This window comes from Anopheles gambiae, chromosome 3, assembly GCF_943734735.2.
Source record: "Anopheles gambiae chromosome 3, idAnoGambNW_F1_1, whole genome shotgun sequence".
NCBI classification, from domain to species: domain Eukaryota; kingdom Metazoa; phylum Arthropoda; class Insecta; order Diptera; family Culicidae; genus Anopheles; species Anopheles gambiae.
The window spans coordinates 98975910-98990374 of NC_064602.1; the positions used below are offsets into that span (position 1 = coordinate 98975910).

The window sequence follows — 14465 nt, forward strand, 5'->3', positions numbered from 1 at the left end:
TTACACGTCTGCTCATAGACACTTTGCATGCTTACTTGTTTAGTGAGATGTTTAAGACAACACCAAACCTGTGCCAAACAATCTAAAATGTAACTGTTTCAAAAACTCCAAACTACCAGAGAGATATATTAAGTAAAACTTAACCACATTTGAAAGGATATTGTATATCCACCATGCAGTATAACAAGCGGTATTTAGTGTTCAAGTATTATAATATTTTCAAAGTAGCTGTTACTCGGCTACAAAGAATGTAAACCTGTGGGATGTTGTTATGGCTTATCCAGCTGCACGTGTCGTTGTCGCTTTGTTGTAGTACTGTATTTAGTGACAGAATTAACGAAAATCATCATATTTTCACATTCCAATGCATACAACGCTTTACTATATTGCTTCAGTTTAGTTCTAAAGAAATCGGATACCAGGCCATGTTTCTGCAATACAGTGTAACGCATAGGGGAAAAGGTGGTGGTCGGCATACATCACAACAAAACATTCATCTTTTTGTTTTTGTTTTGCTTTGGTTATTTATACATCGAAGGGAGTACCATACATCGATATTTGTTTATTTAACTTCCGCTTCCTTTCAGTCCCGCCCATACCTATCATCACGCAGAGAAATAGAGATGCTTCATGGCCTAGGTCTGGTCAACACATCCTAATCCTACAATACCGGTTCACTCGCTTATAGTAATTTGTTCAGCATTGTGCCTTTTGATGTTTAACACACGATTACATGTACTGTGAATACAAAATAATGACTCACAATGAATATGTGCAGGTTGATAGTTGAAATCTGGTCAATTTTTGTGGATAAAGTTTCTGAAAACACGTGTCTCGCATTGTACATACGTACAAGCGCGATTAAAATCATTTTTAGTGATCTAAAATGCTGAACTCCCTGCTACCTAAACTTAGAAAATTTAAAACAGGCGTTACAGTTATAAATTTATATTTTTTAATTCCTCCGCAATTCCGTCCCCTCTCCTACCCTACGGTATAGATGCATACATTTCTGGTGTAGTTTTTTTTTTCATTTTGAAGGAACTTTTAATGTATTTTCATTGAATACTTCTTCTTCTTCTTCTTTGGCACAACAACCGCTGTCGGTCAAGGCCTGCCTGTACCCACCTAGTGAAGTGAGCTTGGCTTTCAGTGACTTATTGTTACGTATGGGGACACGGTCTATTCGGGGCTTGAATCCATGACGGGCATGTTGTTACGTCATACGAGTTGACGACTGTACCACCAGACTGGCCCCATTGAATACTAACAATACCATAATTTCTGTTTAACTTCATTTACAACCGGAAGAACAGATTACACATTCATCCCTCACTTTTATTTTCTTTTTGCACACGAGGCCGCACATGTGATCATCTTTGCTGCCGTCAGTTCGAAAAACGTCAACTACAATAGAGAGGGTTTAAATTTTACCGCACGCTAGGCATTCCGCAGTATTTCTCCATCATCATGCGAAAGGATGATAAAAAATCCAAGTTACCTATCAGTTCCCGTGTGTTTTCGAACCAAGAACGAAGCAGGGCAACAGGAGTGCATGAATGTGCCTAGACTATTGTTTACAATTATATTTACATCCTTTTTTCACAACCTTCACTGTGTCTCCTACCACACACAGTTTACTCTCGCTTGCTCTGTTTGTTTCAAATGATACAATGTGGCCTTACGCAGAAGTGCAAGGAGCACTGTGGTTGTTGTTATTGTTGTTGTTAGAAGTTTCCGCTTTTGTTTGCTTTTCTATTGTAAATATGCTTTGGCCCTTTTCATAGCTCGCCCCTGTATGTATCTGTAAGATATACATTGCACTCACCGATTCCCTTCATTCCTTGGAATCATTTAAAGATTAAACCCATCCCCTGCATTGACCCGACGTCGCATGAACGTCGACACGGTATGTGAAACCCTACAAGTAGGGTGAAGCTGAGCTCTATGCTCGGAAAGGAAACCAGCAGCAGCAACCCTCTCGTTGCGAAACAACACACGGATGAATAACTCATTCGCAAGTAAATTCATCACGAAAATAATACTCTCATCACACACTTGTGTTATTTCACATTCTGTAATATTGTTCATTGCACGACACGAAATGGCTTGTCATTCATTTTGAAATATTTTTTTACCAGCCAGTAAGTGTGATAAAATCAAGCTCATTCCTCTCATACTAGAAGATAGTGAAATATGGTGTAATTATGTGGAGCGTTGTAATATGTTGTATTTTCGTGTTAATGTAATGATTTAAAAAATCCCATATATTGATCCATGCATTTTATATTATAACGCCCCGAAACGTCTTTTAATACCTGCTTAATTATTTAAATAAATTTAAAACTCTTGTTAATTGAAAAATATTCCCATAGTTGGATTCCGAACCACACAACATTATGGCTTTTTGGTCACTTTACGGCAATGTGTACGTCGCTGAAAAGTACATACGTTTCCCCTCAAACGATTCTAATTTAGAAGATTAAAATATTCATTCATTGTCCCATTACACTACTTACATTGCTTTCCTTATCTTGCTTTAAATAAATGGTATGTTTCCATCTCTATTTATTATCAATACCTACGGTATAGCTTCTTGCGCGTATTACTCTCCATTAAAACCGATTCTGATGATGACGATGCAAAGGGCAAGTCGCGAAGGCGGCAAAAGACGCGATTTAATTTCCCCTAGTTGCTGTGCAGCCAGAGCATCGGTTGAATTCATCTGTCCCTCACAATCCACGGGACGCAATTTTACGTCCGTTTCAAGCCCAGACCGACCATGCGGCAACCCGATTATTAGCAAATGCTCTAATGATGACACTACCAATGGCTGCAAACGGTAGCATTAGAACCGAATGAAACCATTTCATATCCGAATCGGAGGCATGGCACATACACACACACATATTTTTACTTTTACCCCTGGTTTAATGCTGGTTCTGAGGGATTATGTGTCTGATTCAAAATAGAAAACCAAAAAAACATCCAACCGAACTGGAACACGGAAAACCAGAGGGAATGGCAACCAAATTAGGAGAGCAAAATGGCGCACGACCATCATGTAGCACCCACGTAAGAGCGAAGGCGAAGAACGACCTGAACTATTCTCTAACGGTAATCATTGAAAGGTTGTATCCAAAAGGAATGATGTAAAGAGGACTCCGGTTTGGTTCCACGGAAGTTTTTAATTAGCCTTGTTCCGGTCTCATCTATTGTTGGGTTACAATCCAGTGGAAGTGAGTTCGAACAGACGGTTCGACACCCTCGTTATCTGTAAGAATGTATCTACCGCAACTTTGACGAAATATTCGCTCTCCAACAAATTAACGTAGTTCCGGTTGAAGTGTTTGCTTACCAAATTGACAGGTGATAACGATTAACGTTATCTCAAGCAAAAAGTGCGAATTGAATTTTACTGTGCATTTTTTAACTGCAGTGTCGGCAGATAATGGATATGCTCATGGGGGGAAATATTTTTACAAAATAGACAAAACACGTCTATATTACACTTGGATGCAAATGAGATTGGATTGAAACCTGCTATCAATACGTAAAAATGATACTTTTGATGTTAAGAAAACAATTAGAATACTCTGAATTCAAAGCAATGTAATAAAATTAAACCATTACAAAAATGATAAATTGTTTCAAAACCTCCTTCTATTACTTCCGATTGCAATCTAGGCTTTAAAATGCCATAAACAATTCGAAATTTGACATTGACATGTTCTATTACTCGCATTTTGGCTTTTTACTATCAGCTACATTGTTACACATTTTTATTTGTCTCTTAGGTGCTAAAAATACCTATTATGTATATCTATATATAGTATGTATATAATTATATTCAAGCAGGATCCCTTCTAGCCTGATTGGGAATCATCTTTGTGTGCATGTAAAAAGATTCTAGCCTGCAACCATTACCCATTAGAAGATATTGACTTATGGATTGACTATAGCTTATTTGCGCTGGTTGCCAACAAACACTTTTGCATGATGATTAAATCAAATGACCGAAAATTTATTCTGGGTGAGAAACATCTTATGAAATATTTCATAAAAGAAACACTCTCTAAAAGGCTTGTGCATCAAACATTAGAGACACAATTAGAGAAGTGTATATAGCCTTTCCATTGCGCCATCGATGGCTTCCCTGTACTGGTATATTAATTCGACTACGTCGGTGGTATAACCGAAAAACATTATCATCTTGAATCTAAACTGCATTTACATATTGTTCAATTTCTAAAATGCACATTCTTTTACATTTGATACAGTTCCAGTTTTAATGCGGCACCGTATTAAGTACCATTCGTAAACTATTTTTGTAATAATTTCTTAAAACAGAAATTAATAGTACACACTGTACATGATCCACAACTTTTGTTAAAAGTGCATTCTGAGTTGTTAATTGCACATAAATTACTTGCAACATGTGCATTTTCTAGAACATCGCTTCATTACTGCTTAAATTATCTTTGGCCAATGGTCTTTTCTACCTAGCATAATCGTACGACGAAGTAAAAGAAATCCGGTGAGTTAAACGTAAGAGTCGATCGATATACACACAGATGACGTACGTAAATATGGTTTAGGTAAGTGAAACATTCGTCGATCTCCACGTAAATTCGTACAAAGACATCGTACTATCGTTGGGTTAGGCTGCCTTGCTTTGCTCTACTTCACACGATCATTTATCTTATGCTTATATTTCCTACACATATACAAAGTGTCGTTTGAAGTCTTATTGAGTAAAGCTTCGCAGTCATGCGTTGCTCTTGCCGGTGCTACTTCTATTAGGGATAGGCAGCCGGTACTCCCGGTTCTCTAAAGAGGCATCATCGTGACGGCCTGTGGGCATGGAAGGTGGGGGTGTGTTAGAGGTGTTTTATTACACCACTGTGCCATAGCTTCCCATGTACTCGTCCGACATACGCGATCCATCGTAGTTGTCAGATTCCTCGTTACGTATACAGATTTTCTTACGCCTGCAATAAAGTGGATCGTTTGACGGTATTTTGATTTCATTTTCAGTTTTAGTTATTTCACATATGGCTATGCTAATATAATGGTAGATAATAGGAAGGGATGTATTATGGAAAACGGCAAGCGTGCCTGATAAAAAACACTATAATTAATATAAGTGTATCTTCAGTGTATTTAAGTATTTTTATAAGAAAAAAGCCACAATTCATTAATCTCCTAGGCACATTTTGATATCAAATTATCCAACGCTGAGTCATCCAACAATAGAGGATGATGTTACATAATAACATTTACTCACACAATATCTTCAATATTATACGACTAATGTATTGGCGATTACAGCAAAACAATAATAATAATGATCTCGGCATCTTTAATTTATACTACCGTTCTGAAAAACTAAAACAAATAAAAAACTATATGTTTGCATAATCGATTGCAGACGCAATTCCAACAAAATATTATGAACAGTGCCACTAGAAGCTACAAGAATGATATTGAAAAGCAAGGTATGGTGTAAAAGCCAAAAAACTGCAATTTATTATTGTTTTTAACGCTGAATTTCATCATGTGTTATCTTTGGAAACCATCTCAAATGCTATTTTTTCATATTGTGCACCATACCATACACGTTACGTTGTTTATGTTATGTCTTGGACGAAATAAACGGTACACCATTTGGTCGTACATGCCAGAAAACATGAAATAAGGTAGAAACCATATGTCTAGCCTTCAAGACGCTTTACTAAAAATAAACGAAGTTTTTGAAATTGGTTGGAATGATGGGTATTTCCTACATCGATCTCACTCTCTATTTGTCTATCTCTATTCTCTAAATATGTTTCAATTATGTTTAGTTCGAATCAAAACTAGAATATATATATAGAATATAAAATGTCTTATACCAGGAAGGAAAACAGAAACTACCGTTTAGACTTACCTGCTGGGTGGTTCGCTGCCCAGTTGGTCCTTCTTTTTCGCTTTCCGTTTCTTTTTCGAGCCGTATCCATAGTTGTCCCGAGCCGTCCATCCTGGATACATTTCCATGTGTAGTTGACGTTCCTGTCGCGCCTTGTCGTAGTACACGCTCTGTTCATCTCGTGACAAGGAATGCCATTTTCGACCAAGGATCTGGTTTATGGCAGCAGATTCCTTTAACGTACATTCAGCCACAACTTTCGCACGCATTTCTTTCATGTACAACATGAATGCATTCAGAGGTTTCTTGATATGTGGCCGGTTTGGTTGTTGCTGGTTCTGCGGCTGCACTTGTTGCTGATGACCTCGCTCGGATGCACACTTTTTCTTGGAACCTCCACTGGATGTTCCGCTCCCGCTACTTCCACCACTGCTAGCTCCGTTGCCGATTGCGCTACCGACACTACCTCCACCACCGCCACCACTGCCGGTACTCCCAACACTCTGGGCACGACCGAAGCGATTCGTTAACTCCTGCGGCAGATCAACAACTGCGGACTTGCTTCCCGGACTATGCACGTGCTGCCGAACACTGTAGTTGTGTCCAATCCCTAAATCTTGCCCTATACCGTTTCCACCCGCTCCAACCAGACCCGTTTCCTGTTTCACCTGTTGCAGACTCTGATTAAGCACGTTATGCGAGTGCACCGAGTTAAGCAGCGACTGCGAGGATTGATAGCGCGAGTATAGATCGCTAGCCAACGTTGTGTAGATCTGTAGCGAAGATGGATATGAGTTGCGGAAACTAGGTGCAGTAGAGTACATGGAAGGCGAATGCCATGATGGCGGTACTGGCAACATGTTGGAGGATAGAATCGATGGATACGGATACTGGCTGGTGGAGAACGAGTACAATGACTGCCTTGCAGAAAGACCGATAGCTTTTGAATCTAGTTGATACGGCAGGATACCGCAATGAGCGGGGGGTGGGTTAGAAAGTGGATCATCGTTACAAAAAAATTGCGTTAAACCCAATGCACCCTTGCCCATTGAACCGGCCGCCTGCAGTGCGCTGGCTGTTCCGCTCGAATACTGATACGGGGGAAGGTAACCCATTCCGCTGAAGCCCGGCGAATGGTCCGGTGAATTTAGTTTTCCGGCGCTGCTAGTACCGGCACTCCCACCACCCGTACCGCTACCAGTTGGGGTGGGCTCGGAACGGCTAACAGGTGCATATGAAGAAGGGCTGAGGTCCTGCCGAGCCGACGAATTCTTCACCAAGTTCTCAGCACTTTCGGTAAGATCGATCAGATTAAATTTTTCCTCGAGTAAATTTTCCGACGAAGCCTTTTCATCCTCTCGATCACCTTCGTCCTTGAATACTTTCACCTCGTCTGTGCTACCGAGGTCATCCCCAGCATTTGCTGCTGCAGCTGCCGCCGCCACCGTCGTAGTCGTGCCGGAATGCGAGCTTTCGTTTGTGTTGGGCATTCTGTGCACATCAAACCGAGCGTTTTCTTTGCGTCGCTTACGGTTCGGTATGGTTCTCGAAATGGCCGTTGTTTTACACCACCTCCACCGCGGAAACCGTCCTGGTGGCCACTGTACATAAATATTGCACAATGCCTCACTCTGCACTGATCAACGTGCTCCACACCGTTAAATCAAAGAATACTAGTCAACACTGTTGTAATCCATCGGTTATGCTTTCACTGGCGTACATCTCCAAGTTTTTAGAGTAACGCAATTGCGACCAAGAAAAATATTCGTCGCAATTTAGCTGATAATCATTAGCACGCTATTGGCAAACCAATTATTCTATCCACTTTTACACTTTTATTGAAAGGAAATGTAGAACATATGATATAATGTGAACTACAGTTTCCCCTAGCACTACTAATGCACACGAATGGAACTAACGTGGCACACTTCTATGTGTTTTACGGGCACTTATTACAAAATGAGAAAACTTTCTTGCCGTGCCACACAGATGCAATACAAATATATACTTTTCACTTCATAACTTCCTGGTCGATTTTTCATCATTTAACTTTCTTGCTAATTGTAAGGTAGACCTTTTTATTCACTTTCCACTTCACTCCACAGCTCAAACGTTGCAGCTTACTTTAGCTTTGCAATTTGTTTAGCGACCTTCACTTTTTTAGCAGCCTGCTCACACATCTATGACTAGATAGGGAACTATTATTATTGCACTTTTTCAGCCTATAGTGGAATGCGAAAAATAAGTCACACTTTTCTATTAATTTCATACGTTTCTTAAACCTCTTACCGAAACCTGGTGCTCATTGTAATCTTCTGTTAGTATTTTGCTCTACTTCATAATCTTCACTGCACCGCCGATGCAATCACTTTTTCCACCATATTCTAACAACAAAAGCTTATCGCTCGAATGGTTGCATTCTCGCATGTTTCTTTTCTCTTGTGGCAAAAACAAACACCTTCACACACATGTATATACACAGACACATACTACGTTCACATACGCACGCTCGAAATTGAGTAATGCATTGCCAGCAGCTTCGATTAATGGTGCATTTCCAACATCCTGCTGATGGAGACGCCTTGCATGGCGTTCTTTGTTCAATTTTCTAGCAACCGTTGCGATAATTTGACTCCTATACACATGTGTTAGAAAATTTGATATAAGATAAACGATATTAAAATTGATTTGATCAAACATCTGCTGTTTGACTCATTTTGGACACATAAAAATATGTACTGGGTCTGTAAAACATTTCCAATAGATTAATATGTTCATGTATGATGTTATGTGTCACTCAAAAAATGCTATACACAGTGGATTACAATCTCAATCGACGAGCTGCTTACTCTATTCTTGTTACATCAAAGTCATGCACAGATGGTGTAGATAGCATGTTGACTCGTGGTGCCCGCGCACATAAGCATAAATTTATGAATGTTCCAACACACGTACGCAACATGCGAGTGAGCAAGGCAGTTCTATAAATAAACGCCAACCCGTCTTCACGCAGGTCTCTCCTCCTTTGCAACTCGGAATCCTCGCACAGACACTTCCATACTCAGCAAACCCGCTTTGATGCTGTAGAAGTAGCAAAAATTGCAATAAACGCAACAACTCCAGACTGGCTACGAATATGATTTCACTTGCTGCGCAGCTTACTCTAATCTCAGTGATAACAAAATGGTTCAAACAGATATTCCTTTGGTAGCTGGTATCGCTTGGTATTATATTATGGACTTGCTTTTGTACACATAGTAACATCACAATACTTTCTTTCTTTTGTCTACGAACCACGAACTAACAGACAGAGATTATTCCATGTTATGCCTTACCAACAAAGTGAACCATTACAACTATTTCACTTCCTCTAGACATTCACCAACTATGCACTTTTCCTCAATACGCACGTATTTGAAACAATTTGCAATTAGTGCTACTCTTCTAATATGGACATATTAGACGTTGTTGTTGCAGCTATTGATGTTGGCCTATAGTCCTGTGATCCTTCCAACACTCGTGTGCTCTGCTCTCACCAATTCCGAGTGTTGTTGCTTCAGCAGAGAAAAAACTTGTCTTCGTTAATCCGGGGTTTTTCATTCTAGGAAATTTACGAATAATTGAACACCACGGATTATCCAACAACTGTCCGTTAAAATTCGTTTAGCATGATAAGTTCAATACTAGAAGCATGCCGTATAAATGTTCCTTGTGTTAGTTAAAAAAGATGGTCATTTCCGCAAATTACAGTTAAAAAAATAAACAACAATTTGCCTATCTCGTTTGCCGCACAACAAAATGCAATATACTCGTCTGTTAAAAAATACTCGCTAATGTAGTATGGTACGTAAGTCTCCCTTTAAACATAAGAATATTATTTGCAAACTTTTAATTACATTTTTACGCAATAATAGCCTCTACATAAATTTGATATACAGACTGTGGAACGTGAAAGAAGATTTTTTTTTGGAAACGTATTTTAATATTTAAATGACTAAAATTGTCACATTACTTTTAAAAATGTAGTCTCATGCTTTAACAAATATAGGTTCATTTTTGTTCTTATTCTTTATTTCAATGGTACGACCTAATAGCATCGTGTAATGAGGTTTTTTTCGCACTTTCGGTTTAATTTCCTTTCATTCTGACACATGTTTATTCTTAGTTCAACGTCTGCAGGTAATCTCATACGGGTTGAACCTACCATCAAGCTCAACCAACTATTCTATAAAAACGCCTATCAAGTAACTTTAATGCCTCAAGCTCCAAGTTATCTTAGGGTAGACAGTGTCAACTCGCACAACTTAACAGCATGCTCGTGATGGCCTCAAACCTCATATGGACCATCGCCCCCGTAGCAAGGACTGTGACTATCCGGCTGCGTGGTACTAATAAGTCTTGAAAGCCTTTATAGGTCGGCATGACCGCGTAGATCGTTACGCCAAATAGAAACAAAAGCTAGGTTAATAGAACATGCTTCCTTGTAGCAATCTAATAATATAGCTTTAAGTTCGTTAAACTCGAATCAGCAGAACTGTCGCCAGTATAATTAACAAAAAAAAATTAAGAACAAGTATTCTAATACTTTTCACATGATTTGGTATGTGGCTTGCTATTAAGATATTATTTTCCTTACTATTTACGTCCACAGTTTGTAATTCATAAGATAGGTTACCGAAGAATCTTGCTACACATGTTCAACCTCTTATTGATAAGAAACAGTCGTTTGGTTGGTTACAAACTTTGGTAAAGAAATGTGATTTCATCGGTTAATATTTAAATCGTATCACACTTGCTTTTTGTAAGCCTTCACTTGAACGCGCATCGCTATCAGTACGAACATTTCGTTAATCCCAGGTTTCTTATCTACAATAGCCAACAGACAAAAAACTCATATGATTAGAACCGGTAGTTTGGTGAATAATACAAATCCGCAAATTTAAAGCATTTATCAAACAACATTAACGGGGATGATGGTTAGCATTGTACATATGTTAGAGAGATACATTCATGTCAGAAAATTTTCTTTCTCTAGCATTTTATACATCGTATAGCAAGACATTCATTACTTTGTTACGTTCAGCTAATTGTTTTATTTGTTCCAAAGTGGGTTCTAACTTAGTTTTCATAAGATTTATAAATAGTATATACATCAAACAGTGGTAAAGTAAACACAAAAACATAAACTCGTTTAACCAAAACTTATCCACGGTGATCCTTTGATCGAGATGTTTCATCAACATCGCAAATTAACATTTATACCGTATGCAAAAATGACAAATGTACTGAATATATTATATTAAACGACGATGGTTTTTACGATACTTCTAGTGAAATAACGAGTGATTTATAAACCGAATATTTGTTTTCGTTTGCATACATTTACTAGTGACATTAAGACGAGGAAAACAATCGTGTACGAAAAAACAAACTGAACAAAAATCTGACACCGTTCATGTATAAACCTATTCCATACAATGCTCTCTCGGGTGGGGTATTTATATTATTCGTACAAATGTGCGCTTGCTTAAAAAAATGGCTCACTCATGAAGTTTTTCCTTATGAACGCAATTTGTTCGAATAGTAGAGACATAAGCATAGAAAATAAAACAACGTAAGCCCAAATTATGACTTAATTTGAGATGTAAGTTCGTACGCAACGCCCCCCCAAGCAAGCTTATACACACGAGTTCGCCATCTGATAGCTGGATTCCATAAAGCATTAAAGAATAGGTAGGGTCCGCTGATCTCGCGAAAAGCCCATCCGACGAAAAAGGTAAACTTATTAAATGGTAACGCCCCATTCTGGATGATCGACAGCAATACCCAGTCAGACAGAAACCACACTAGTGTATGAATGAGGAAAAACACCAATGGATTCCATCGGAAGAGTACTTTCGCGGCGCCGCAAGCAAACATACCGACGATGATGCACTCTGACATAGGCTCGAGGAGGATGGTCGTTGGCACCATGGCCACTCTCAGCTTTGCCCATCGTGTAAGGCGCGCCTGAAAGCTGCTAATATCACAAATGCCAGAGTTCTGCCATGCAGGCTGGCTGCTGATCGTCAACTTCCAATTATGATCGTGGAATGCCTTGGCCAGAAAGAAATCTTCGGCCAGATAGCAACCAAACGCCTGGACACCTCCCAGTTGATCTAGCACGTCTTTGCGCATCAAACAGGACATTCCCGTATGACAGTTAATACCGAGGAGATCTGCACACAAGTAGATCCGGGACTGCACTGTGCCGAAGTATATTTTCTCAAACGCTGCTGCAAACCCCTCTCGGTCGCATACGAACGGCATCTGATGCACTAATCCAACCTTTTCCGTCATATGGTTCACCATGTCGGTCAATGTGTCACTCTTCATCCGGATACCTGCATCGGAAATCATTATTAGCTCATATTGAGCCTGCATATAGCCCGGATAGAGATTATTTATCTTTGGGTTTACTCCCACGTTCGAGCCGCCGACAAGAAGCTTAGCTTCGATGCTGGGATATTTATCACATAATCGTTTGACAACTTCAACCGCTGGGTCATCCGGGGATTCGATGCAAAAAAGCAGCTCGTAGACCGGATAGTCCATGAGGAAAAAGGTTTCCAAATTGTTCTGTAAATTTGGATCGACTCCCATTAGCGGCTTCAGAATCGACACCGAGGGATACGGAGTTTCTCGCGGCTGTTGGGATGCTTTTTTATGTAGTTTTATCTTCCCATACGTGATGGCAGTCAGATGAATGATCCATTTTCCGCACCAAAATATCAGTATACCGATAGCCAAGCAGTGTATGATGGTTATCATCGTTGGCGACATTGTTTCATGATTGGACTGTTATACGTTCTTCTTTGCACTAATGTGTCCTTATTACACAAACACACACGCACGGCTCCGCTTAGATGCACAAGCAGTAGCACAGATACTGTATAATTGTTTCAAAAAAATGTGTCTAACTGTTCGCTGTTCTAGATTGTATCAAGTTCTCGCATAACAGGTCGGTTGCATTCACAGTTTTTCGGGACACTTCGTTCGGGACTTATCACGTAACAGAAGGTAACCACCTTTAATCTTTACTTATTCTCAGCTTTGGAACAGATAACAGTTTGTTGCTAGTATGATTAACTCGCTCCGCTCGCTTGATTACTGAACTAGCGGTTGCTGGTTGAACACTGGACAAACCGTGGGCCTTTCAAACGACACAGGCTTTCTGATAACAGATGATGACTCATGCCTTGAAAGTGATAATGCCAGTACAGGCAATGAAAGAGTTGCTCCAAAATAATGCATCCCGCGACGAGACTCACACTGTTGTTGTAGTTTGTTCGACTGAGATCAATCGGGGCTGCTAACAATGTTTCTGCGCGATCCAAAATGTACAACTAATCGCCACTAGTGTGTTGTCTATGTCCGTTCGTCAATTTTTTGTTATCATTACGCAAGATTCAGTAGTCAGATGTTGTGGGTCAAACTTGAAGTTAATTAAGAACTGATGACACAAAGAGATGATATGCGGCGCTACACCATATACGGGTTAATCGATTGCTCTCCGTTCCCGGAACAGGTCGACGATTGAATGTCAATTCATCTGGCCCCACTCAAACGCTGGTATACTTTTCTTGGAAGTACGACGAAGATCTGTTAAATAAGGAAAAGAAAAGATTTATCATTAAATGCATGTACGCGTGATTTGATTATGCAGCAACTGTAGAAGTCCAGCCTTAATCTGTCACTTAAATGCGATAGGATTGAGTCACATAAATAAACACCTAGAATGTTGAGTTCCCAGTGATTTACTTTTACCCCCACATGATCACAAGTCTCATTTTAAACTATATACATAATACCATTGCGGATGCGACATTGAAATGAATATCTAGCAGCTTTAGATGTTTGAAAACATACATCCACTGTATTAGCTATCACATACTCACGCAAAATCACAGAAAGCAACACATTTATTAAGAATATTTTTTGCAGCTAATATTGTTTCTTTCTAAATTGACAAAACCACGCACTTCAATTGTCAGCTTAAGTAATACAATTTAGGTACAAATAACAACTTACCTGAAGAAGTGCTGCTGAACGTGTTAATTATTGTTTTGCAGCAAACATTATTTTTTGTACCCAAGGATCCCAAGAGATACCCAGAGGAAAGAGTGATTTGCAACAGAGCTGGATGTTAGCACACACACCGAGCTGAGAAGAATAGGCAAACACAAAACTGCACATTGGCAAGATTGCAGAAGCAACTTTGTATGTTTGGAAAATGTTTTTTTTACAAGATTTTCATAGCGATTTCGAAGTTTTTGGAAGGAATTGCTCGAAACTATAAAAACGCAGCCCTCTTATTGCTGTCATGAGAAAAGCTTTGACAAATCACACGCACAGAGTCAAATCAAGGATATGGTTTGGAAATATCAAATGACAGTTCACAAAATAAATGTTCGATGCAAGGTGTATTAAGGAGATTAGGTGCGTCCTTTGGGTAAAGGTCATCATATTAGGGAGACCTTGGATTATTTTAAAACCGTTAAGGCCTTATTACACGGAG

General features: G+C 39.4%; 1 protein-coding gene across 7 annotated transcripts; it reads right to left on the reverse strand.

Moving 5' to 3' along the window:
- Positions 1 to 1021: 1021 nt before the first annotated feature.
- LOC1280305 (ceramide glucosyltransferase) lies at positions 1022 to 14335 on the reverse strand. Of its 7 annotated transcripts, none has more exons than XM_061654760.1 (5): positions 13979 to 14320; positions 9244 to 13549; positions 8198 to 8543; positions 5930 to 8094; positions 1022 to 4991 (listed from the first exon to the last, which is right to left on the reverse strand). In XM_061654760.1, exons 4-5 carry the CDS (start codon positions 7396 to 7398, stop codon positions 4895 to 4897), a joined length of 1566 nt encoding a protein of 521 aa, XP_061510744.1. In that variant the 5' UTR covers positions 7399 to 8094; positions 8198 to 8543; positions 9244 to 13549; positions 13979 to 14320; the 3' UTR covers positions 1022 to 4894. The 7 variants fall into 7 exon arrangements, with proteins under 7 accessions (XP_061510744.1, XP_061510747.1, XP_061510746.1 ...); XM_061654763.1 differs by having other exon boundaries at positions 5930 to 8130; positions 8399 to 8543; positions 13979 to 14319; XM_061654762.1 differs by having other exon boundaries at positions 5930 to 8130; positions 8198 to 13549; positions 13979 to 14321.
- Positions 14336 to 14465: the final 130 nt, after the last annotated feature.